At 41.5% G+C, this 26,433-nt stretch overlaps 2 protein-coding genes across 6 annotated transcripts in view; both read right to left on the bottom strand.

Annotated features, from left to right (window-relative positions):
- The window catches only part of PLEKHA5 (pleckstrin homology domain containing A5), a 250,338-nt gene that overhangs the window by 16,484 nt on the left and 207,421 nt on the right, over window positions 1-26,433 (bottom strand). For 2 of the 5 annotated variants that reach the window (XM_025401931.1, XM_025401934.1), the window contains 6 exons: window positions 21,177-21,278; window positions 14,263-14,374; window positions 11,509-11,555; window positions 10,213-10,401; window positions 8,875-8,995; window positions 3,178-3,296 (listed from right to left, as the gene is read on the bottom strand). In XM_025401931.1, coding sequence (XP_025257716.1) covers window positions 3,178-3,296; window positions 8,875-8,995; window positions 10,213-10,401; window positions 11,509-11,555; window positions 14,263-14,374; window positions 21,177-21,278 — 690 coding nt within the window. The remainder of the gene's footprint in view (window positions 1-3,177; window positions 3,297-8,874; window positions 8,996-10,212; window positions 10,402-11,508; window positions 11,556-14,262; window positions 14,375-21,176; window positions 21,279-26,433) is intronic. The other 3 variants (XM_025401933.1, XM_025401932.1, XM_025401930.1) reach the window with 2 other exon arrangements.
- Window positions 14,630-15,113, bottom strand: LOC112634462 (short transmembrane mitochondrial protein 1). Its single transcript, XM_025401937.1, has one exon. It carries the CDS (start codon window positions 15,051-15,053, stop codon window positions 14,910-14,912), a length of 144 nt encoding a protein of 47 aa, XP_025257722.1. The 5' UTR covers window positions 15,054-15,113; the 3' UTR covers window positions 14,630-14,909.

Genomic DNA, 26,433 nt, shown 5'->3' with positions numbered 1-26,433 from the left:
ACTGAGATTGTGCCAGCCTGGGCAATGAGTGAGAGTCTGTCTCAAAAAAAAAAAAAAAAAAAAAAAAAAAAATACACACACACACACACACACACACACAAAGAATATGGTAGCTCTGGAGTAAGCCAGTCCCATGACCCTGAAACGGAAAGCTGCATAAAACTCAAACGAGGAGAAAAGCAGGGGCACGTGTCTAAATATTACAGATTTCTTTTATTTTGATGAAAATGTAATGTTTTAAGTTATACATTTACCGTGAAAAGACAAATAGAGCAAACACCCCTAGATATTTTCTTTCTTATCAGTAATAAAACTATGAAAACACTTATTTTCTATAAATCAGTCATATTTGAAAATGCTTAATGAAGTATACATATACATACACACATACCTATATATATACACACATACACATATATACACACACATATACATACAGTTGTTCCTTGAACAACACAGGATTGAGCTGCAGAAGTCCATTTATATGAGGATTGTTTTCTTTTTTTTTTTTAAGACGGAGTCTCGCTCTGTCGCCTGGGCTGGAGTGCAGTGGCCGGATCTCAGCTCACTGCAAGCTCCGCCTCCTGGGTTCACGCCATTCTCCTGCCTCAGCCTCCCGAGTAGCTGGGACTACAGGCGCTCGCCACCTCGCCCGGCTAGTTTTTTGTATTTTTAGTAGAGACGGGGTTTCACCATGTTAGCCAGGATGGTCTCGATCTCCTGACCTCGTGATCCGCCTGTCTCGGCCTCCCAAAGTGCTGGGATTACAGGCTTGAGCCACCGCGCCCAGCATATGAGGATTGTTTTCAATAAAGGTTACACCGAGTGTGCCTGCCTCTCCTTCTACTTCTACCTCTTTTGCCTCTGCCACTCCTGAGACAGTTAAGAACAACTCCATTGCTGGGCATGGTGGCTCACACCTGTAATCCCAGCACTTTCGGAGGCTGAGGCGGGCAGATCATCACGAGGTCAGGAGTTAGAGACCAGTCTGGCCAACATGGTGAAACCCTTTGTCCACTAAAAATATAGAAATTAGCCGGGCATGGTGGCTGGCGCCTGTAGTTCCAACTATTTGGGAGGCTGAGGCAAGAGAATCATTTGAACCCGGGAGGCAGAGGTTGCAGTAAGCTGAGATCGCGCCACTGCACTCCAGCCTGGGTAACAGGGAGACACTCCGTCTCCAAAAAAACAAAGAAAACCCCCCAAAAAAACAACTCCCTCTTCTTCCATCTAGTCAATGTGAAGATGATGAGGACGAAGATCTTTATGATGAACTATTTCCACTTAATAAATGGTAAAATATATTTTCCCTTGTGATTTTAACTTTATTTATTTTTTTTTTGAGACAGGCTGTCGCTCTGTTGCCCAGGTTGGGGTGCAGTGGGGCGATCATGGCTCACCTCACCCTCCCGGGCTCAAATCTCTTGAGTAGGTGAGACCATAGGTACTGGCCACTATGCCTGGCTAATTTTTTTTGGTAAGTTTTGTAGAGATGGGGTCTCCTTATGTTGCTCAGGCTAGTCTTGAATTCCTGGGCTCAAGCAATCCTCCAGACCTGGCCTCCCAAAGTGCTGGAATTATAGGTATGAGCTACTATGACTGGCCTAAACCTGCTAGTATCTTTCTGCTTGATTTTATATTTGTGTTTTTGTTTTTTTTTGAGACAGAGTTTCACACTCTCTTGCCCAGGCTGGAGTACAGTGGTGCAATCTCAACTCACTGTGACCTCTGCCTCCTGGGTTCAACTGATTCTTATGCCTCAGCCTCCTGAGTAGCTGAGACTACAGGCGCCTGCCACCACGCTTACCTAATTTTTGGATTTTTAGTAGAGACAGGGTTTTACCATGTCGGCCAGGCTGGTCTTGAACTCCTGACTTCAAATGATCTGCCTGCCTGCCTCGGCCTCTCAAAGTGCTGGGATTACAGGTGTGAGCTACAGCACCTGGCCTCTGCTTGATTTTAAAATGCACTTTTTGTAGTCCTTTTTCTGTAGACTTGTTATTTTAGCTTTAACATTTCCAATGAAATCTTCCAATCTGTAAAAAATGCCTAACTCTCTGAACAAACAATAGTATTTCAGAATCATGACCATTAATGTTAATGCTGATACATTATCTTTATTCCATGATAATTATTTCTATGGATCTTTATAATTTCGTACTAACTGAAAACATTACATTTCTTATATATAAATGCAGCCGAGTTTTCTGGCATATACTTTGTAGCTGTGCTTTAATATCTTTGAAGAATAGCTAGCCTGGGCAAGAGTGAGACCCCGTCACTACTAATAAAAAAGAAAAAAAAATGAGCCAAGTATGGTGGTACATACTTATTGTCCCAGCTAGCCCGGAGGCTGGGGTGAGAGGATCCCTTGAGTCCAGGAGTTGGAGGCTGCAGTGAGCTATGATCATGCCACTGCACTTCAGCCCAGGAAACAGAGTGAAACCCTATCCATTGAAAAAAAAAAAAAAAAAAAAAAAAAGACTAGCCATATATCTTATATGTAGTACCTTTCAGTCTTGTCTTATAGCTTCAAATTATCTCATACCAAATAGGTAGAGTATTTACAAAGATAAAAAGTGGAAGTATTTTTGCAGCCCGAATTTCTAGAGAATACTTGAAGAAAAGGAGTTAAGTATTCTCAGCATTTTCCAAAGAACAAACAAGACTGGTTTAGAGTTTGAATTAAATGAATCTCAGATGAAAATGTAAAATATAGGATTTATTTTCCAGTCCCAACTCACATTTCTCAGAGTAACCAGAGGATTGGCAAACTCTAAAGCTATTAATACCATAGCTAAAAGGCCCTGCAACCTCATGATAGCTAGAAAATCCATTAACTTTTGGGTGGCCACAGGACACATCTATACCTCTCATCGAGAAAATTCTTAGAGGCATCGAGGAGTGTAGCACAGTGATTAGAGAATAGATTCCACAAATCGTGGACTACGACTATGACTCCACGTCTAGGCTGATCAAAAGAAACTTAAATTAGGTATTGACTAGGTCTGTCCTCTGACATGCTAATATAAACGAAATTTTAAGAATAACTAAGATTACTAAGTTTTTCTTCGAGTATGCAAAAATAATTTTGATAAGACACTGAAAATGAAAACATGTAAAAAAGCAATAAATAGGTCTGAGAATCTTTCTAGACATTAATTTCCAGTTAAATACCGTTCTTAGATCCATCATCTTCTTCGTTTTCCTCAAGGTTACATATGAAGCTATTGTCGAAGATTCGGGTGTTGGTGATTTTGTTCTTGGAGGGACTACTCCAACAGGAAAGTGGGAACCTAAAAATTAAAACAGCAGTAAGTTCTACAAAACATCTTTTTTTCCAGCATTGCTTTCTTTTAACTTACTTAATTTCTCACACTTTTTCAAATCAGAAAGCAAATTTATTTAAAAAGAGTCAGGCTGGGTGTGGTGACTCACGCCTGTAATCCCAGCACTTTGGGAGGCTGAGGCAGGCGGATCACCGGAAGCCAGGAGTTCGAGACCAGCTTAGCCAACATGGTGAAATGCTGTCTCTACTATAAAAAATACAAAAATTAGCCAGGCCTGGTGTCAGGTGCCTGTAATCCCAGCAACTCAGGAGGCTGAGGCAGGAGAATTGCTCCAACCCAGGAGGTGCAGGTTGCAGTGAGCTGAGATCGTGCCCTTGCACTCCAGCCTGGGTTGACAGAGAGGACTCTGCCTCATAAATAAATAAATAAATAAAAAATAAAAAGAGTCAAAGTCAGTCAATGATACCACCAGATAAATTTAGGGTTACATTTAAAAATAAAATTCTGTTCATGGCTGTAATCCTAGCATTTTGGGAGGCTGAGGTGGGAGGATCACTTGAGCTCAGGATTTTCATATCAGCCTGGGTAATATAGTCAGACTCTGCCTCCACAAAAACTGAAAAGAAAAAAAAAAATTAGGTGGGTGTGGAGGTGCACACCTATAGTCCCAGCTACTCAGGAGGCTGAGGTGAGAGGATCACTGCAGAGGTTGCAGTGAGCTGAGACTGCATCATTGCACTCCAGCCTGGGCAACAAAGCAAGTGAGAACTTGTCTCCTTAAAACAAAAAAAAGAAAAAAGAAAAAATAGTACAGATTAACTGATGATATTTTTAAGAACATTAACTATAAAATGCCCTCTTTTGGTCAGGTGCCGTGGCTCATTGCCTATAATCCTAGCGCTTTGGGAGGCTGAGATGGGAGGATCACTTCAGGCCAGGAGTTTGAGACCAGCCTGCTCACACAGACCCATCTCTATTACACACACACACACACAAAAGCCTTCTTTGTCATCCTGATACATCTCTATCATCATCCTAACATGTTAGTTCAACCTAAATGTCCTTAATTTCTGCTTGGCTTTTAAAAATCATACAATATTGCCTCAAAGCATCCACGAACAATGTTAACAATAGCTAACTATAGGTGATCATTTTCACTTTCTCTTCTGTATTTTTCTTTTTTTTTGAGATGGAGTCTTGCTCTGTTGCCCAGGCTGGAGTGCAAATGGCACGACCGTGACTCACTGCAACCTCTGCCTACTGGGCTCAAGCGATCCTCCCACCTCAGCCTCCTGAGTAGGAGGGACTACTGGCATGCACTACCACGACTGGTTAATTTATTTTTTTGTAGAGACAGGATCTTGCCACGTTGCCCAGGCTGGTCTCGAACTCCTGGGCTCAAGCAATCCTCTTGCCTCGGCTTCCCAAAGTGCTGGGATTACAAGCACGTGCCGCTGGGCCCAGCCAGTCTTTTTTATTTTTTTATTTTTTGAGATGGAGTTTCGTTCTTGTTGCCCAGGTTGGAGTGCAATGGCACGATCTCGGCTCACTGTAATTTCTGCTTCCTGCGTTCAAGCGATTCTCCTGCCTCAGCCTCCTGAGTAACTGGGATTACGGGCATGTGCCACCACGCCTGGCTAATTTTGTATTTTTAGCAGAGACAGGGTTTCACCATGTTGGTCAGGCTGGTCTGGAACTCCTGACCTCAGGTGATCTGCCTGTCTTGGCCTCCCAAAAGTGTTGGGATTACAGGTGGAAGCCACCGCGCCCAGCCTCGGCCAATCTTTTTAAGTGAAGCATTCAGTCCAATTATATTTGTTGTAATTGCCAATGTATTTAGATTTATTTGTAACAATGTATTTTTTTGCTTTGCATCTTCTCCAGTTTCTTTTCTTTTTTGGATTATCTTTCTCTCCTTCGAGAGTCTTGCTGTGTTGTTCAGGCTGAAGTGTAAGTGGTACGATCACAGCTCTCTGCAGCCTTGACAATTTCTTTTATCCTATACCCTAGCATGCATACTTAAACTTAAGAAAGTCTAAAGTTAATCAAGATCATTACCATGATTCAGAACAAAAGAAAGATGTTAAAGCATATTAATATTAATAAACTTCCTCCTCATTTATATGCTATTGTTGTCAAATAGTTGTATGCTTTAAAAAAAGCCAGATACATTTTTACTTTATAAAACAGAGATGAGGTCTGGTTATGTTTACCAGGCTGGTCTTGAACTCCTGGGGTCAAGCAATCCATCTGCTTTGGCCTCCCAAAGTGCTGAGATTACGGGTATGAGCCATTGCTCCCAGCCCATTTAAAGTCCTTGTTGTGGCCAGGTGTGGTGGCTCGTGCCTATAATCCCAACACTCTGGGAGGCTGAGGAAGGCAGATTGCTTGAGCCTAGGAGTTTGAGACAAGCCTGGGCAACATGGTGAAACCCTGTCTCTACAATAAATACAAAAATTAGCCAGGTGTGGTGGCACACGTGTGTAGTCTCAGCTACTTGGCAGCCTGAGGATGAAGGAGGCTACAGTGAGCCATGATCGCACCACTGTACTCCAGCCTGGGCTGACAGTGAGATCCTGTCTCAAAAAAAAAAAAAAAAAAAAAAAGACTTTGAATAAGGAGACAGGATTAGGATGACAAAGAAAAGGTGTATAAATATTAAATTTTCAAGATGCCAGTATTTTTAAATTAAAAAATGGCATTAGATAACCTAGAAAAATATTCCAACTATGAAAAAAGCTATGTGAACATTACTACCACTTCGGTGTTTTCTTTTTTTTTTTTTTTGAGATGGAGTCATTGTCCAGGCCGGAGTGCAGTGGCATGATCTTGACTCACTGCAACCTCCGCCTCCTGGTTCAAGCGGTTCTCCTGCCCCAGCCTCCTGAGTAGCTGGGATTACAAGTGCCTGCCACCACACCTGGCTAATTTTTGTATTTTTAGTAAAGATGGGGTTTTGCCATGTTGGCCATGCTGGTCTTGAACTCCTGACCTTGTGATCCGCCCGCCTCGGCCTCCCAAAATGCTGGGATTATGGGCGTGAGCCACTGTGCCTGGCTTCACTTAGGTGTTTTTCTTTCTTTCTTTTTTTTTTTTGAGATGGAGTCTCGCTCTGTCACCCAGGCCAGATCTCAGCTCACTGCAAGCTCCGCCTCCAGGGTTTATGCCATTCTCCTGCCTCAGCCTCTGGAGTAGCTGGGACTACAGGCGCCCGCCACCTTGCCCGGCTAGATTTTGTATTTTTTAGTGGAGACGGGGTTTCACCGTGTTAGCCAGGATGGTCTCGATCTCCTGACCTTGTGATCCTCCCATCTCGGCCTCCCAAAGTGCTGGGATTACAGGCTTGAGCCACCGTGCCCAGCCTCACTTAGGTGTTTTTCAAACTTTACTTAGTAAAGTTTGTAGCAGACTACAAAAATCAGTCCAGTGGGTTATGATAAGCATTTATTTTTCTAAAAAGTTTTACATTTTGTCACACTTGCATTATCTCTGCATAAATACATACACACTCTTTTTGGTGAATCCTTTAAAAGTGGCACATGCTTTTGTCCTAAGTGTTTCAGAATTCACATACTACATTCTACTACATAACCACAACATCACGATCACACTACTAGCTAATATCTAGAACATGTTTAAATTTCCATAATTGTCCTACTTTAGATATTCTTCTTTTAAACCATGGTCCAATCAAGTTTTAAACACTGCGATGTATCTATCCATTATTTGTGTGTGTGTGTGATGGAGTCTCACTCTGTCACCCAGGATGGAGTGCAATGGCATGATCTTGGCTCACTGCAACCTCCGCCTCCCGGGTTCAAGTGATTCTCCTGCCTCAGCCTCCTGAGTAGCTGGGACTACAGGTGTGTGTTACCCATGTGCGGCTAATTTTTTGTATTTTTAGTAGAGACAGGGTTTCTTTTTTTTTTTTTTTTTTTTTTTTTGAGATGAAGTCTTACTCTGTCGCCCAGGCTGCAGTGCAGTAGCATGATCTCTGCTCACTGCAACCTCCGCCTCTCTGGTTCAAGCGATTCTCCTGCCTCAGCCTCCTGAGTAGTTGGGATTACAGGCGCAAGTAACTATGCCCAGCTAATTTTCTATTTTTAGTAGAGACGGGGTTTCATCATGTTGGTCAGGCTGGTCTTGAACTCCTGACCTCATGATCCGCCCGCCTTGGCCTCCCAAAGTGCTGGGATTATAGGCACAAGCCACCATGCCCAGCCAAACTTTTGTACTTTTAGTAGAGATGGGGTTTCACCATGTTGGCCAGACTGGCAGAGTTTCCATTTCCTGGGAGAGTTTTTTGTTTTTTTTTTTCTGTTTCTGGTTGTTGTTGCTGTTGTTGTTGACCTCCTGACCTCAGGTGACCTGCCTGCCTCGGCCTCCCAAAGTGCTGGGACTGCAGGCGTGAGCCACCACACCCAGCCTATCTATCTTTTTAATCTAGGACAGTTCTCTCTCTACTCTTTTCTTTATGCAATTGCCTTCTAGAAAAATGACCAGCATTAAGAAAAAAATCAGAGTATACTTTACAGAAATATTATTTCAGAATTTACTTTGTAGAAATTGTGTAAAAATTTGTTTCAGCCATCAATGCCTTACGCATAATTTTAAACACACGCACAGAAAAGACCCTGTCCAGGTGTGGTGGCACATGCTTGTAATCCTGAGGGGGAAGGACTGCTTGATCCTTTGAGTTCAAGACCAGCTTGGGCAACACAGCAACACCTTGTCTCTACAAATACTTAAAAAATTAGTTGGGTATGGTGGTGTGGGCCTGTGGTCCCAGCTACTTGGAAGGCTGAAGTGGGAGGATCACGGAGTCTGGGAGGTCAAGGTTACAGTGAGCCATGTTTGCTCCAGTACCGCAGCTCAGGTGACAGAGCGAGGAGACCCAATCACAAACAACAACAACAATAACAAGAACCACCAGCACCACAACAACCAGAAACAGAAAACAACATCAACATCACCAGAAACAGAAAACAACAACAACAAGAACCACCAGCACCACCACAACCAGAAACAGAAAACAACAACAACAACAAAACTCTCCCAAGAAATGGAAAACTTTAAAGTTTGACATAAAGTCATTTCTCAGTAAAACCTAATCTGATGTGATGTCTTTTATTTTTATTTATTTGAGATGAAGTCTCGCTCTGTTGTCCAGGCTGGAGTGCAGTGGTGTGATCTCGGCTCACTGTAGCCTCCACCTCCTGGGTTCCAGCGATTCTCCTGCCTCAGCCTCCTGGGTAGCTGGGATTACAGGCACCTGCCACCACGCCCAGCTAATGCTTTTATTTTTAGCATTTATTTATGCCACTTGGAATGAATATTGTAGAAGTAGTGTTTAAAAAAAGGGTGCTGCCTCATACCTAGCTGAGATGACATATATCATTTATGGGCCATTTTATCTTTGAATATCTGAAAATTTCTTAATTTAGAAACTCATCAGAGTCCAAAGGTTTCAGATAAAGGGTTGGACTCATATGAGTCAACATGTAAATGGAATTTACTGCTATTTTAGCAGCAAATTGTCTTCAAAAACAAAAAACAAGAGGTAAAACATATTACGAATGCTGACCTTTAACAACTGAAGTTTCTATCTCTGAAACAGGTTCTGATTTTTCTTCTCCATTAGATTCATCAACTTCTGCCACTGTTGTTAACTCTGGTTCACTCTTGTAGAGTCTATAATCTGGACCCTTGAAAGGAAGACATGTAATTACTCCAAAAAACTGCTAACAGTTCTTTTAAAATGTTTACTGCTAAAGACACAAATCAAACTCTAAAAATTAGTAGCCCTAGTGAGCCATCTGGGATATAACACAAATAATACCTACGTCACAACTACATGGAAAGAAGAAATTTGAGAAATTTTAAAGTGGCAAAACTTTGTTTTAATATTAAGAATATTTCTGGCTGGGTGCAGTGGCTCACACCTGTAATCCCAGCACTTTGGGAGGCCAAGGTGGGGGTATCACCTGAGGCCAGGAGTTTGAGACCAGCCCAGTCAACATGGTGAAACCCTGTCTCTACCAAAAATACAAAATTAGCTGGTCATGGTGGTGTGTGCCTATAATCCCAGCCATTCCAAAGGCTGAGGCAAGAGAATCACTTGAACCCGGGAGGTGGAGCTTGCAGTGAGCCAAGATTGCTCCACTGCACTCCAGCCTGGGCAAGAGTAAGACCCTGTCTCAAAAAAAAAAAAAAAAAAAAAAAAAAGAGTATTTCTGTTTCTCTTAGGGACAAGTCACATTTTTACCATGGAATAATTGAGGGCTAAAAATAACTATATTAATTCAATAAATTTTCATTCACAAGGTGGTATAAGTAAGGCTCATCCCAGCACTAAAATTCCTGTCACAGACATGTTGTTGTTCTCAAATTAGCTCAATTCTTATTTCCTTATTCTCTTTGCTTATTATATCCTACATTATTTGCTTAACCCTAAACGTATTTCCCATTTTTAGGGGTCACATCTCTCCTTAGCAACATCCACATCTTTGAGTAGTTTTCCTAGATCAAAACGCCCACATCCCAGCTCTTTTACCATTCCTAGTAACGGTCTTTTCCTTATCCCTTCTTTCTGATCTGAAGGTATAATTTTGCCTCCAATACCCTGAAATGGTATATCTAAAATATGGCTGCTTCATCATGGCCAAAGATACCACTTTATGAAAATATGAAAAATGCTATGAAATTATAAAATATTAAAATTATAAAAATATTAAAAACGAGAATAGCAAAACCAAAACAGGAAAGACACAAATGATGAAGTTATATATAAATAAAAAACTGCGGGCTAAAAATGAGGTTATAAAGGTTATAATAAAAAAAAGTTTGAATGTAAAATACATTAATTTTCAAAAATGAGAGGACAGGTATGATTGATTATTCTGTGGCTATTCCAGCCACTTACACAGTGAGATCCATTTCTTGGATATCCTTGAACTTGATACATCTTCTTTTCTTCAGGCAGATGAACTGGGCCCCTGCTATAACAGAGCAAGGAGCTGCTATCACTGGGCAGAGGGGGGATTATGGGAGGCTGCTCTGTAAAGTCATAGGACCGAGGAAGTGGAGGACGAGGTGGGACTACTTCCTCTTCCTAAAGATTGTAGAACAGTCACCTTATTTAGATAAGCAGATTGAATTAAGCATATCTAAATTCTTTGCAATGGTATATTAACTTAAATTTACTTTAAGATACTAAAAGGGACACTGCCAAGCCAAAAGTCTAATAATGAAAAGTAAAATCAAAAATTTTTGTCATAGCCAATAATTGGAATTTAACATATAATTACATCTGATTCTTTCCCGTAACATATAGGTTAGCTTCACACTGAAGCTCAACATTGAAAGAGATTACTATTTAAAACTAATTACTGGGTTTCATTTTAAAACTAGAAGGAAAGAACTGATTTTAAAATCCTATTCTTATATATTCACAATTTATCTATTTATTTATTTGGTAGAGATGGGGTCTCGCTATATTGCAGTGATTTGATCATACATAGCTCATTGCACCCTTGAACTCCTGGGCTCAAGGGACCCTCCTGGCTCAGCCTCCCAAGTAGCTGGGACCAACAGGAACACCATGTCTGGCTAATTTTTTAATGTTTTATAGAGATGGGGGTCTTGCTCTGTTTACCAGGCTGGTCTCAAACTCCTGGACTCAATACATCCTCCTGCCTTGGCCTCCAAAGGTGCTGGGATTACAGGCATGAGCCACTGTATCTGGCCCCCCAATTTTTAAGAGAAGAAAAGAAAAGTTATCTCTTTGACTGGCTTTTATACAAAATTCAAAATAATAGATTCTTTTGGTTAGGTTGACAGTATCTCTTTGTAGTTGTAATTTCTTTATGCTATGCATGACACACAGCCAACTTATCTATCAATCATCCTATAAATTTTACATAGTATAAGAAACAATGATAAGTATTCAAACATTACTTAGATTAGAAAAAGTATGACAATGTTAAAATTCTAACATAGATAAAAAGCAGAGATTCCATTTTTTTGCATTAAAAAGGGAAGAAAAATAATGTATTAGAAGCACCAAATTACTGATCCAATAAAATTTCAAGATTAAAACAATATCTGTTCAATATATTAAAAAAAATTTTTGTTATTAAGATTAGAGAAGACAATTACTTCTAGTTCATGTCTTAAGCATTAAAAGTAATTTATAATTAGAAAAACAATCCAAACTTACCTCACTTTTGTACTTAACTGTTGAGAAAGGCTTTGATCCTACCATACCTAGAAATATTAGAAAACGTAACTATATTAAACATATCTTTCGAATACTATAGAAAAAAGAACAATTTCTTTTGTTGTTTTGAAATGAAGTCTTGTCCTGTTGACCAAGTTGGAGTGTAGTGGTGTGATCTCGGCTCACTGCAACCTCCGCCTCCTAGGTTCAAGCAATTCTTGTCCCTTAGCCTCTTGCAGCTGGGACTACAGGTGTGCGCCACCACGCCCAACTGATTTTTTTATTTTTAGTAGAGATGGGGTTTCACCATGTTGGTCAGGCTGGTCTTAAACTCCTGACCTTAAGTGATTCACCTGCCTCGGCCTCTGAAAGTGCTGGGATTACAGGCATGAGCCACCACGTCCAGCCAAAAAAAGAACAACTTCATTTCATGTATTTTATTTTTTAAAAATTTATTTTTATTCTTATTTATTTATTTATTTGAGACAGAGTCTTGTGCTCTGTTGCCCAGGCTAGAGTGCAATGGCAAGATCTCGACTCACTGCAACCTCTGCCTGCCAGGTTCAAGCGATTCTTCTGTCTCAGCCTCCCGAGTAGCTGGGACTATAGGTGCACGCCACCATGCCTGGCTAATTTTTGTATTTTTAGTAGAGATGGGGTTTCACCACATTGACCAGGCTGGTCTTGAACTCTTGATCTCATGATCCGCCCGTCTCTGCCTCCCAAAGTACTGGGATTAGAGGCGTGAGCCACCACGCCAGGCCTTTTTTTTTTTTTTTTTAAATTGTTTTTCACTCTGTTGCCCAGGTTGGAGTGCAGTGGCATGACCTCAGCTTACTGCAACCTCCACTTCCCAGGTTCAAGTGATTCTCCTGCCTCAGCCTTCGAAGTAGCTGGGACTACAGATGTGTACCACCACATCTGGCCAATTTTTTTTTTTTTTTTTTTTTTAGTAGAGTCAGGGTTTTGTCATGTTGGCCAGGCTGGTCTTGAACTCCTGACCTCAAGTGATCCACCTGCCTCAGCCTCCCAAAGTGCTGGGATTACAGGCATGAGCCATCGCGCCTGGCCCATTTCACATATTTTAAATGAAGTCTTCAGTTTCTAATCATTCACTTATTGTTTTCAGAATTGGAAACCAATTACATTAAGAAAGCAACAAATATTTAAACAAGAGTATGGGCAAGTGGGTTTTCTCAGACATTACTGGTATTAACATAATTTAATCCTTCAGGAGGGCAATTTGGCTGCAGCTATCAAAATGGAAAATGTGTGCTTATTTCTCACCTTTTGAAAACTATTAAGCACTAACATAGGTGTTTAGTTGTATATATTAATAATGTTCATTACGGCATGGCTTATGACAGCAAAAATAAAAAACTCTGGAAACAACATACATTATCCATCAATATGGAAATGGATAAATAAATTATAGTTCCCTTATACAATGGATTCTTATATTATACTGTATCGTTACGGAGAAAAAAAGCAAATTATTGAAAAATAGATATAGGAAGATCCCAGTTCTTGTGGGGATAAAACTTCTAAAGTGTAAACATTGTGGGTATTAATAATTATACTCACAAGACAGTAATTAGTTTTGTTTAGGTGTGGTTGACAGAGCTTTCGCTTTTTACTTTATAAACCTGTGCTCTGATAAGAGTGCCTGTTCAGAAAAATGCATTAAAATAACAAAAGAAACTCAATTATATGTATCATTCCATTTAGACATTCAGTCATGTGCCATATACCAATGTTTTGGTCAGCAACAGACTACATATACGACAGTGGTCCCATATGATTATAATGCAACTGAGAAATAACTTTTTTTTTTTGTTTTTTTGGAGACAGTCTCCCTCTGTTGCCCATGCTGGAATACAGTGGCATGATCTTGGCTCACTGCAACCTCCACCTCCCGGGTTCAAGTGATTCTCCTATCTAAGCTTTTTTTTTTTTTTTTGAGACGGAGTCTTGCTGTGTCCCCCAGGCTGGAGTGCAGTGGCGCGATCTCGGCTCACTGCAAGCTTCGCCTCCCGGGTTCACGCCATTCTCCTGCCTCAGCCTCCTGAGTAGCTGGGACTACAGGCGCCCACTACCGCGCCCAGCTAATTTTTTGTATTTTTAGTAGAGACGGGGTTTCACCGTGGTCTCGATCTCCTAACCTTGTGATCCGCCCGCCTCGGCCTCCCAAAGTGCTGGGATTACAGGCGTGAGCCACCGCGCCCGGCCTATATCTAAGCTTTCTGAGTATTTGGGACTACAGGCATGCGCCACCATGCTTGGCTAATTTTTTTTTATTTTTAGTAGAGACAGGGTCTCACCACGTTGGCCAAGCTGGTCTTGAACTCCTGACCTCAGGTGATCTGCCCACCTCAGCCTCCCAAAATGATGGGATTACAGGCGCGAGCCACTGCACCCAGCCAGAGGTGAGAAATATCTATTGCCTAGTTGTTGCCCTCATGTCATAGTATAACACATTACCTTTTCTGTTTGGATATACAAATAACATTGTGTTACAACTGTCTATAGTATTCAGTACAGTCACATGCTGTGCAGGTTTGCAACCTGGGAGCAATAAGCTATACCACATAGCCTAGGTGCGTAGTAGGCCATATAACTAGGTTTGTTTCAGTACACTCTGATTGCACAACACAATCACCTAACAATGCAGTTCTCAGAACATAATCTGTCACCAAGTGACACATGACTGTAACACTGTGGTCAGTCACAAAATAAAATGCAAAGCTAATTTACCTATTTCTGTAGTACCTCTTTGCTGCTTGTGTTTACTCAGCCCTTCCATGACATCTTGAATTCGCCAAAGTTCTTTCTGAATCTGTGCACGCTGAATTCCTGCTGATTCCGTCTATCAGTAAAAATGGATAGACCACATATAAGAAAGAAAATCATTTACTGAAGTTAAATGATTATATATTAATTATATAAATTCTATTTTTAAAATGCAAATTGCAGTGAATTAAGTGTTATGAATATTTAATATGACTGATGTGACTCTCCCAATTTTGCAATTCCAGTGGCAAATATAAAAGACTGAGCAGAGAAAGAAAAATATTTAATTTTCATACTTAAATATACTATTTTTTTTTTTTTTTTTTACTCATTAAAAGTCATGTTTACTAATCTAGCACCATAATTCCAGTCTTAGAACCTCCCATGCAGTTGGAAAGGGAATATGGGAAGAGGTGAGTATGTTGGAAATGTAGGGTAGTTCTCAAATTGGGGCCCCATTTTGCTTGCTCTAAAGCAAAAAACACAGGGTCTAGCAAAGAAGAGAAGTGCTGAGGCTGGAGTCGAAAACAAAAGCTTTTGGTTCAGATGGTAAAGGAGGCCCTTAAGAGCAGTAGAATCAGTGTATCCCGAAGGCAGTGCTGGAGGCAGTCTCATGCACTAGGGGGTTTCTTCTTGGCATCCAAGTCCTTTTTAATTTCTTCAAGTTTTTTAGCCAGGTTTGGTATGTCATAGTTCTGAGCCAGATACATTCCAACCACGTTGCCCAATGTAAATCCAAGCAGGAACTGGAGCATGATGTCGGTGGGTAGGGCGAGGAGGGCGCGAAGGACTGCTGCAGCTCCGCGGGCCAGTCCGAGCCCTTAAATATACTATTTTAAATCTTTCCAATAAGCTTTGTCTTGCATTATTTATGATCCCAGGAAGGCATATTGATTAAAAGGGACCAAAAATGGAAAATACAGAGAGAATGGAAACAGAGCAGAAACCCCAAAAGAAAAAATAATTTCTGGGAGGGGAAAACATGGCGGGGTATTGGGGAACAGGTGAGAAATGGAAGGTATACTAACTTCCTAGGTTCTAGAACATAAAAACAACAACAAAGGGACAACTAACAAAATATATCAAGATGAGTTTTGACTGACAGAGTTTAAATGTATTTGTTTTTTTTTTTTTTGAGACGGAGTCTTGCTCTGTCGCCCAGGCTGGAGTGCAGTGGCAAGCTCTCAGTTCACTGCAGCCTCTGCCTCCTGAGTAGCTGCGATTAGAGGCGAATGCCATAATTTTTGTATTTTGTACAATGGCACAATCTCAGCTCACTGCAACCTCCACCTCCCAGGTTCAAGTGATTGCCCTGTCTCAGTCTCCCGAGTAGCTGGGATTAGACATGCGCCACCACACCCGGCTAATTTTCTATTTTTAGTAGAGACGGGGTTTCACCATGTTGACCAGGCTGGTCTCGAACTCCTGACCTCAGGTGATCTGCTCACCTCGGCCTCCCAAAGTGCTGAGATTACAGGCGTGAACCACCACGCCCAGTCAATTTTCTTACTTTTAATATTCCATATCATGCCCTCAGGTTAAATACAGTAACTAACTGAAACCAAAATAAGATTACATTGGTTTTCTCTGAGATTCTATTAGAATTCTATGACTCTTATTCATAAATTGGGTAATAATAACACCATTCTGTAATAATAAACACCATTCTAGGAATGTAACTTTATTTTTAAAAATAGGCAATGAGATACAAAAACTGTCACATTGCCCAGAACAGTATTTTTTCACTGAGTATCAGTTATTAATGATTATAGATAATAGAATACAATCAGTATTGCATCAATATGCTAAAAAAGTCCTCTAAGGGGTAGAAATATGTTTTCAGCCAGGCACAGTGGCTCACATCTATAATCCCAGCACTTTGGGAGGTTGAGGTGGGCGGATTGCTTGAGCTCAGGAGTTCAAGACCTCCCTGGGCAATACAGAAAAACCTCATCTCTACCAAAAATACAAAAACTTAGCTGGACGGGGTGGTGTACGTCTGTGGTCCCAGCTACTTGGGAGGCTGAGGTGAGAGAATCACTTGGGCCTGGGGGAAGAGGTTGCAATGAGCTGAGATTGTGCCACTGTCCTCCAGCCTAGGTGACAGAGTGAGACTCCGTCACGGGGGGGAAAAAAAGAAATATGTACCTGGTGAAACCCCATCTCTACTAAAAAGTACAAAAAACTAGCCGGGCGAGGTGGCGGGCGCCTGTAGTCCCAGCTACTCGGGAGGCTGAGGCAGGAGAATGGCGTGAACCCGGGAGGCAGAGCTTACAGTGAGCCGAGATCCGGCCACTGCACCCAGCCTGGGCGATAGAGCGAGACTCCGTCTCAAAAAAAAAAAAAAAAAGAATATGTTTTCAAAGTCTTCCAAGCACTTGGGGGTTGATCAAAAGATTAAAAAAATTAAAAGAAAATGAAAAAGAAAAAATTCAAGCAAAAAATTCTATAAGCCTAAAGACTATGAATTAATGCTGCTTCAAAAAGGCACTACATAACCTAAGTTATCTAGTTTTCTAAGCTACAGCCTGGAAGCATCAAAACATAAAAAAAAAGAAAGTACCCATACAAGAGCCAAACACAATGACAGCCCAGAGATGTAAATACTGACACAGAGGATGGGAAGATCACTATAAATAAATCCTTGTGCATCTATATACAACATGTATTACTTTTATAAAATTTAAAAGATATATGCTCATTGCAACCTCTGCCTCCTGGGTTCAAGCAATCCTGCCTCAGCCTCCCAAGTAGCTGGAATTACAGGTGTGTGACACTATGCCCAGCTATTTTTCTTTGTATTTTAGTAGAGATGAGGTTTCGTCATGTTGGCCAGGCTGGTCTCGAACTCCTGACCTCAAGTGATCTGTCTGACTTGGACTCCCAAAGTGCTGGGATTTCAGGCATACACCACTGTGCCTGGCCAACTTTGAACTATTTTTCAAACACTTATTAGTAATTTGAGTTCTCCTATGATTAGTTACTCATGTTCTTTGTATCTTTTTCTAACGGACTATTTCTCCAAATCAAAAAAAAAAAAAAAAAAAAAAAACTTCCTTGCAAATCTAGATAGTTATCCCTTGTTGAATTTCTGAGGTCAAACATACATCCTCCCAGTAGGTCATCTTTTTACTTTGTCTATGTTGCCTTCATTGAGGGTAAATCTTTAAATTTGATAAAGCCGAATGTTGTTCAACAATTCCCTCTCTTTCTCTCTCTGCTTTGTGGATATTCATGGTCTGCTGTTATTCCTCTCTATTCTGTTCCATTGGTCTATTTTTTTCCTGTACCATGTTTAACACTATAGTTTTGGATTATGTTTCCTTGTTTATTTATTTAACAAACACTTATATAGTGTGCTTTATATGCCTGGTTTTATTCTACATGCTGCAAAAATACAAACATATTTATCCTCATAATAACTTAGTAGGAGTAGGTATTAGTTTATTTTATAGTTGCGGAAACTGAGACCTAGAGTTGTTATGTAACTGGTCTAAGGCTGTATATGCAATGTCACCATTCATAGAGTATGACTTTTAGTTCTTTTATTTTTTTTTTAATTTCTTAACTACTTGTGGTCTTTATTATACCTTAAAAATATTAGAACCATTTAAGAAATTTCTATAGAAAATTCTACTGGAAATTTGGTTGGAATAAAACTGCATTTATGGGAAGAATTTTCATTGTGATGATGTTAAATCAGACCATCCATGAATATGGTATACCAATTACACTTCTCCATTAATTCAGGTCTTCTCTTATATCCTATAATAAGGTTATTAAATTTTCATAATAAATATATTTTTTGGTAGGTTAAATCTGGGATTGGCAAATTTCTGTGGCCTGCAGCCTCTTTTGGTATGGCCTGTGAGTTAAGAACAAATTTTACATTTTTAAGAAGTTATAGCTGGGCACGGTGGCTCATGTCTGTAATCCCAGCACTTTGGGAGGCTGAGGCGGGCAGATCACCTGAGGTCAGGCGTTCAAGACCAGCCTGGCTAACATGGTGAAACCTTGTCTCTACTAAAAATACAAAAATTAGCCAGGTGTGGTGGCACATGCCTGTAATCCTAGCTGTTAGGAAGGCTGAGGCAGGAGAATCACTTGAACCCGAGAGGTGGAGGTTGCAGTGAGCAGAGATCACGCCACTGCACACCAGCCTGGGCGACAAGAGTGAAACTCCATCTCAAAAAAAAAAAAAAAAAAAAAAAAAAGTTGTAAAAAAACAAAAAACATTAAATATGTGACAGTGACACATTTGACCTTTACAGAAAGTTTGCTGACCTCTAGTTACATCTTAGGTATTTATAGCCATTTTTCTAGTGTATTTAGTATCTCATTTTTGTAGCTGATTTCTTTTTTTTTTTTGAGATGGACTTTCGCCCATCGCTCAGGCTGCAGCGCACTGGCATGATCTCGGATCACTGCAACCTCTGCCTCCCAGGTTCAGGTGATTCTCCTGCCACAGCCTCCCGAGTAGCTGGGACTACAGGCGCCTGCAGCTGGTTATCGTAGCCGATTACTGACAGTGTCACTTCAGTGTCCGATACAGAAGTCCCAGCCACACGTGGCCATTTAAATTTAGATAAACTGTGCTTGGTGACTCATGTCTGTAATCCCAGCACTTTGTGTTTTTTTTTTTGAGACAGTCTCCCGTTGTAGCCCAGGCTGCCATACAGTTGTGTGATCTCCACTCCACTGCAACCTCTGCCTCCCAGGTTCAAGCGATTCTCCTGCCTCAGCCTTAAATAGCCAGGATGACAGGTGCCCAGCTAATTTTTGTATTTTTAGTAGAGGTGGGGTTTCACCGCATTGGCCAGGCTGAACTTCTGGCCTCAACTGATCCTCCCACCACGGCCTCCCAAAGTGCTGGGATTATAGGCATGAGCCATTGTGCCCAGCTGATGATCCCAGCACTTTGGAAAGCTGAGGTGGGAGGATCACTTGGACCCAGGAGCTCAAGGTTTCACCTAGGATCATGCTACTGCACTCCAGCCTGGGTGACAGAACAAAACCCTGACTCAATAAATAAGTAAATAAATTTAGATAGTTAACATAAAAACAACTGAAAGTTCAGTTTTAGTTGTATAGTAACAATAGTCACATTTCATATGCCCAACAACTACTTGTGGCCAGTACTACGCTGGACAGCCCAGATAGAGGGCAGCTGAATTTCTGATTCAACCTTATTAATTTTTTTTTTTGAGATGGAGCTTCACCCTTGTTGCCCAGGCTGGAGTACAGTGGTGCGATCTCAGCTCCCTGCAACCTCCACCTCCCGGGTTCAAGCAATTCTCCTGCCTCAGCCTCCCGAGTAGCTGGGATTACAGGTGCTTGCCACCAAACTCAGCTCATTTTGTATTTTTAGTAGAGATGAGGTTTCACAATCTTGGCCAGGCTAGTTTTGAGCTCCTGACCTTGTCATCCTGGCTAATTTTATAATTTTTTAGTAGAGATGGGGTTTCGCCATGTTGGTCAGGCTGGTTGGTCTCAAACTTAACTAATCTTTTATTCATTGTCTGTTAAGTCCACGCATTTCCAACTAAAAGGATCAAATTTACATTGGTCATAAGCATAAAGTAAGTTTTATTATTTTCTTAAACATATATTATCTGCATTCCTCAGAGAAACATTTTAAGATAAGTATTATTTCTTTTTCTTTCATTTTTTTTTTTTTTTTTGAGATAGAGTCTCGCTATGCTGCCCAGGCTGGAGTGCAGTCATGGGATCTCAGCTCACTGCGACCTCCACCTCCTGGGTTCAAGTGATTCTCCTGCCTCAGCCTCCCAAGTAGCTGGGATTACAGATGCCTGCCACTACATCTAATTTTTGTATTTATAGTAGAGACAAGGTTTCGCCATGTTGGCCAGGCTGGTCTCGAACTCCTGACCTCAGGTGATCCACCCACCTCAGCCTCCAAAAGTGCTGAGACTATAGGTGTGAGCCACCATGCCCGGCCAAGTACTATTATTTCTATTTTATAGATAAGAAAACTAACCCTTGGAACTAGGTGTCAGATCTATTAGCTTATTAACTAGATTCTTTATAGCAAATGGTGCTGTATCTTCCCCTATTCCAATAATATGTCAGTGAAGTCAACAGGCCAAATGTAATTTCACAAAATGAGAAACATTTAATATAGAAAGGATTAGAATAATTTTATTAAAAAGATGAAATATTGGCTGGGCGCAGTGGCTCAAGCCTGTAATCCCAGCACTTTGGGAGGCCGAGGCAGGTGGATCACCTGAGGTCAGGAGTTTGAGACCAGCCTGACCAACACAGAGAAACCCCGTCTCTACTAAAAAAACAAGAAATACAAAATCAGCTGGGCTTGGTGGTACATGCCTGTGATCCCAGCTACTTGGGAGGCTGAGGCAGGAGAATCGCTTGAACCCGGGAGGCAGAGGTTGCAGTGAGCCGAGATCGCGCCACTGCTCTCCAGCCTGGGCGACAAGAGCAAAACTCCATCTCCAAAAAAAAAATATATATATATATACACACACACACACAGACACATATATATAAATATTCATTATTTGATAAATCCATATAATTCAACATCTCAATACCAAGTGACACAGATGGACTTGTGAAAGGATCTGAAACCATGTTTTTAGGAACTGCAGAGCTGAGACTGCTAGGAACACAGAACACTCCAGGGCTCACCATGTGCCCAACAGAACAAAGAACTCTTAAACAAGTGGGGATGGTCTACTTTGTGAGATAGTAAGATTCCTGTCATTAAAAGTATTCAAATCCAGGTCTCAGGTAGCCAATAATGTAAAAACTGTTAAGGGTATGCAGAAATCTAACAAGGTGGATTGTATAGTACCAGTAAAAACAGTTAAAACAATATAAAGAATATTATATTTCTGTACCTGAACTTCACCAAGGTGATCTAGCTGCTCTTGCATCTGGTTCCTGGTAACAGTTACATCGTATTCTAACTTATCATATTCTCTCCATGCTCGTTCCAATTCCTAAAACCAAAAAGCGTTAATTACTTTAATGGGGAAAATGTGCTTTTACGGTGTTATCACTCCAATTGTAACTTTCTATATTTTAGAAAGTCGCATAGTTTTTTACTTAGCAAAACAGGAATTTTTATAACCATTTTTGTCCCTTTTTAAAACTCAATTCAACAAAAATTTACTAGGCAACCTAAGTATTACTGTGCTGCTGTTTATTTCCTAAAATGCAGAAGTGGCATAAATAAAACATTTTCTTATCTGTCTTCATTAAAAGTTCTCCATCAATGAAAATACTTTGTATTTTAGCACATTGGAATTTCAATAACATCAGAGGCTTGACATGACTTTACTTACAATAAGCTTATAGTAATACAGTAAAACAAATGAATTTAGCTAGCTATTTAAACAATTCAGTGAATCCCATCTGTGAAGACTCAATATAGACACTATTATCCATCTGTACTTTTCTCCTTTGGAAAAAAATCACCCCCAAACCATAATATCACAGAAGACTTTGATGTTTGGTCTTTAACAGCTTGTCATTTGTTGAAGATAGAATTCTAGAGGTGCTTAAAAATACATCATCTGCCAGGCGCAGTGGCTCACGTCTGTAACCTCAGCACTTTGGGAGGCTGACGGAGGCAGATCACTTGAGTTCAGTAGTTCGAGACCAACCTGGCCAACATGGTGAAACCCTGTCTCTACTGAAAACACAAAATTAGCTGGGCCTGATGACTTGTGCTTGTGGTCCTAGCTACTTGGGAGGCTGAGGAGGGAGAATCGCTTGAACCCAGGAAGCAGAGGTTGCAGTGAGCCGAGATTGCGCCTTGGGAGGCTGAGGTGGGCAGATCACGAGGTCAGGAGTTTGAAACCACCTGACCAACATAATGAAACCCTGTCTCTACTAAAAATACAAAAAAAAAATTAGCCTGTAATCCCAGCTGCTTGGAAGGCTGAGGCAGGAGAACTGTTTGAACGTGGGAGGCGGAGGTTGCAGTGAGCCGAGATTGCGCCATTGCACTCCACCCTGGGTGACAGTGCGAGACTCTGACTCAATAAATAAATAAATAAAGTAAAAGGGGAAAAAAAAGAGCTATTTTATTTTGTATATTCTGTAACTGTTTAAAATAACTTTAGGAAATTTAGGTGATTGGCTGGGTGCGGCAGCTCTCACATGTAATCCCAGCACTTTGGGAGGTTGAGGCAGGTGGATCACTTGAGCCCAGGAGTTCGAGACCAGCCTGGGCAACATAGAGAGACCCCATCTCTACGAAAAAATACAAAAATTTTCCATGTGTGGTGGTGCTTGCCTGTGGTCCCAGCTACCTGGGGTAGGCCTGAGGTGGGAGGATCGCTTGAGCCCAGGAGGCCAAGGTTGCAGTAAGCCAAAATTGTGCCACTGCACTCCAGCCTGGGTGACAGATGAAGACCATGTCTCCAAAAAGAAAAGAAAAGAAAAAAACAAATGAAGCTATCTTGCCAGTCGTTTTTTTAAAATTAAAAAAAAATCTTAGGCAAAGAAAAATTATTCAAACTGTACTGGGAAAACAGATGTGTGCCACCACCCCTATGCCCGGCTAATATTTTGTGTATGTATGTGTGTGTCTGTGTATACACACACACACACACATATATATACACATACACACATACATACCTATACACAATATTTTGTGTATATACACATATATACACACACACACATATATATACACACACACACACACATATATATGTATTTTGGTAGAGACAGGATTTTGCCATGTTGCCCAGGTTGGTCTCTAACTGCTGGACTCAAGAGATTCCATCAGCCTTGGCCTGTCAAAGTGCTGAGATTACAGGTGTGAGCCACCATACCTGGTCAGCAAATTCTTTTTACATGAATAAATATGAAAATTTATTTCCTTTAACAAAAATTAATTCTAGCCATGTTTTAATTTGCGTGCACTACAAAAACTGCAAATTTAAATAGTGGGTCTTTGATGGCTTTAGGGAGGATATATAAAGACAATGGATCCAATGACAGCCCAGTGGCTAAGAGGGTATTACAGGCTAACACCTATTCTCCCTTGTGGAAATGCTAGAGTTTAGGGCAGGCTTAACTGCACTGCAGAGGCATTTAAGCATAAGAACATTTCAGGATGGTAGGAATCCCTCTCTTTCTTAAAGAAACATGAAAAATACAGATTGAGAGCTAGACATTACTTTATCAATATTTTAGAAGTGAAGTGACACAGTATACTTTCAATTTTCCTAACCTGGAGATCCTGCCACTGAACTGGTTCAAGTCCTATAATCCTGCTAGGCTTACCTGTTTCTGTCTTTACCTCAGCTCCTCAAACATGATTACCAGGTGGGCAGGAACACAAGACAACAGAGGACAGCAAGCAAAGGGCAGCAATGGCACAACACATTTCCTCCCAAAATCTGGTATTTCATTAAAGAATTTACTAGATTATATGAATACCATGCTAATAATCTTTAAATGCGACCTTACTTATTTTTTGTCAAGAAGCTAATATAGCAAGATAATTTAAAAGGGCTAATAATTTCCAAATATACAATTACCTTAAAATCCCAAGTACTTGCCAAAAATAGTGCTTTCAATAAAAAGTAGAGAATGCCAGGCCATACAGTTAAAAGAATAAATGAAGGCTGGGTGTGGTGGCTTACGCTTGTAATCTCAGCATTTTGGGATGCTGAGGCAGGAGGATCATGAAGTCAGGTGGTCAAGACCAGCCTGTTAAACATAGTGAAACCCCATCTCTACTAAAAATACAAAAAAATTATCTGGGCGTGGTGGTGGGCGCCTGTAGTCCCAGTTACTTGGGAGGCTGAGGCAGGAGAATTGCTTGAACCCTGGAGGTGGAGGCTGCAGTGAGCTGAGATGGTGCCACTGCACTCCAGCTCAGGCGACAGCGTGAGACTCCGTTTCAAACAAACAAACAAACAAACAAACAAAAAAAAGAAAATGAATGAATTCTTTTTTTTTGAGACAGAGTCTTGTGCTGTCGCCTAGGCTGGAGTGCAGTGGCATGATCTTGGCTCACTGCAACCTCTGCCTCCCGGGTTCAAGTGATTCTTCTGCACTGGCCTTTCGAGTAGCTGGGATACTCAGGACTACAGATGCGCACCACTATGCCTGGATAATTTTTTGTATTTTTAGTAGAGACGCGGTTTCACCGTGTTAGCCAGGATGATCACGATCTCTTGACCTCATGATCTGCACACCTCAGCCTCCCAAAGTGCTGGGATTACAGCCATGAGCCACCCGCGGCCAGCCTTCTTATTTTTTTTGAGACGGAGTTTCACTCTTCTTGCCTAGGCTGGAGTGTAATGGTGCAACCTAGGCTCACCACAACCTCTGCCTCCCGGGTTCAAGCGACTCTCCTGCCTCAGGCTCCCGAGTAGCTGGGATTACAGGCATGTGCCACCACGCCCAGCTAATTTTTGTATTTTTAGTATAGACGAGGTTTCTCCATGTTGGACTGGCTGGTCTTGAACTCCTGACCTCAGATGATCTGCCCACTCCAGTCTCCCAAAGTGCTGGGATTACAGGCCTGAGCCACCGTGCCCGACCTGAATGAACTCTTTCAATCTGGAACTATATGGATGAACCTCATAAGTTAAACGAAGACAGGCAAAGAGTATATGGTTACACTTCATATAAAGTTCAAGGCTGAGTGCAGTGGCTCATGCCTGTAATCCCGGCACTTTAGCAGGCCGAAGTGGGTGGATCACTTGAGCCCAGGAATCTGAGACCAGTTTGTGTAACATAGTAAAATCCCATCTCTGCAAAGTAAACAGAAATTAGCCAGGTATGGTGGTGCATGTCTGTAGTCCCAGTTACTTGGGAGGCTGAGGTGAGAGGATCGCTTGAGCCAAGAGGTGGAGGTTGCAGTGAGCCAAGATTGTGCCATTGTACTCCAGCCTGTGTGAGAGACTTTGTCTCCAAAAAGAAAGTTCAAAAATAGGTAAAACTCATCTATAGTTTAAACGTCAGGTGCTACACTATAACTACTCAGGAGACTGGGCAGGGGTAGGATCACTTGAGACTAAGAGTTGGAGGCTGCAGTGTGCTATGACCGCACCCGTGAAGAGCCACTGCACTCCCATCTGGGCAATGTGGCAATACCCTGTCTCTAAAACAACTAAAAAACAATTAAGGAAAAGAAAGAAGAAAAGAAAAAAGTCTAGTAGTGTTCCTTTTGGGAGAGGAGTCTCTGGCATGCTAGTAAAATTCAGTGTCTCGATATAGATGTTGGCTAAACTCCTAAACAGCGTGCTTTTCTGAGAACATGTTATATTCCAAGAAAAGAAAAAAAAAGTGTGTGAGTTGGGGTGGAGGAGGGATTGCTGCAGAGTTTTCTAGAGACAGGGTTTTGCTCTGCTGCCCAGGCTACAGTGCAGTGGCATGATCATAATTCACTGCAGCCTTGAACTCCTGGGCTCAAGCGATCCTCCTGCCTCAGCCTCCCAAGTAGCTAGGACTACAGGTTTACACCACCATGCCCAGATAATTTTTTAATTTGGGGTTTCACCATGTTGCTCAGACCAGTCTTGAACTCCTGGGCTCAAGCAATCTTTCCAAAGAACTGGGATTACAGGTGTAAGCCTTGGTGCCAGGCCAGACTTTTTTCTCACACTGTCACCTGGGCTGGAGTGCAGTGGTGTGATCTCAGCTCACTACAGCCTCAACTCCCCAGGCTCAAGCAATCCGCCCACCTTGGCCTCCTGAGTAGTACAGGTGCACGCCACCATGCTGGGGTATTGTTTTTTAATAGTTTGTAAACTCAAGGTCTCACTGTGTTGTCCAGGCTGGTCTTGAACCCCTAGGCTAAAGCAATCCTCCTGCCTCAGCCTCGCAAAGTGCTGGGATTACACGTAGGAGCCACCATGCCTGGCCAATATTCTTTTTTAAAAATTGTCGGCCGGGCGCGGTGGCTCAAGTCTGTAATCCCAGCACTTTGGGAGGCCGAGACGGGCGGATCACGAGGTCAGGAGATCGAGACCATCCTGGCTAACACGGTGAAACCCCGTCTCTACTAAAAAATACAAAAAAAAAACTAGCCGGGCGAGGTGGCGGGCGCCTGTAGTCCCAGCTACTCGGGAGGCTGAGGCAGGAGAATGGCGTGAACCCGGGAGGCGGAGCTTGCAGTGAGCT

This window comes from Theropithecus gelada, chromosome 11 (assembly GCF_003255815.1).
Source record: "Theropithecus gelada isolate Dixy chromosome 11, Tgel_1.0, whole genome shotgun sequence".
Taxonomy (NCBI): domain Eukaryota; kingdom Metazoa; phylum Chordata; class Mammalia; order Primates; family Cercopithecidae; genus Theropithecus; species Theropithecus gelada.
The sequence above is the reverse complement of the archived record's forward strand: the minus strand, read 5'-3'. Positions and strand labels throughout refer to the sequence as shown.

Excerpts from the sequence above, each read along its gene's own strand:
- LOC112634462 (XM_025401937.1), bottom strand. The coding sequence starts at position 15,053 with ATGCTCCAGTTCCTGCTTGGATTTACATTGGGCAACGTGGTTGGAATG.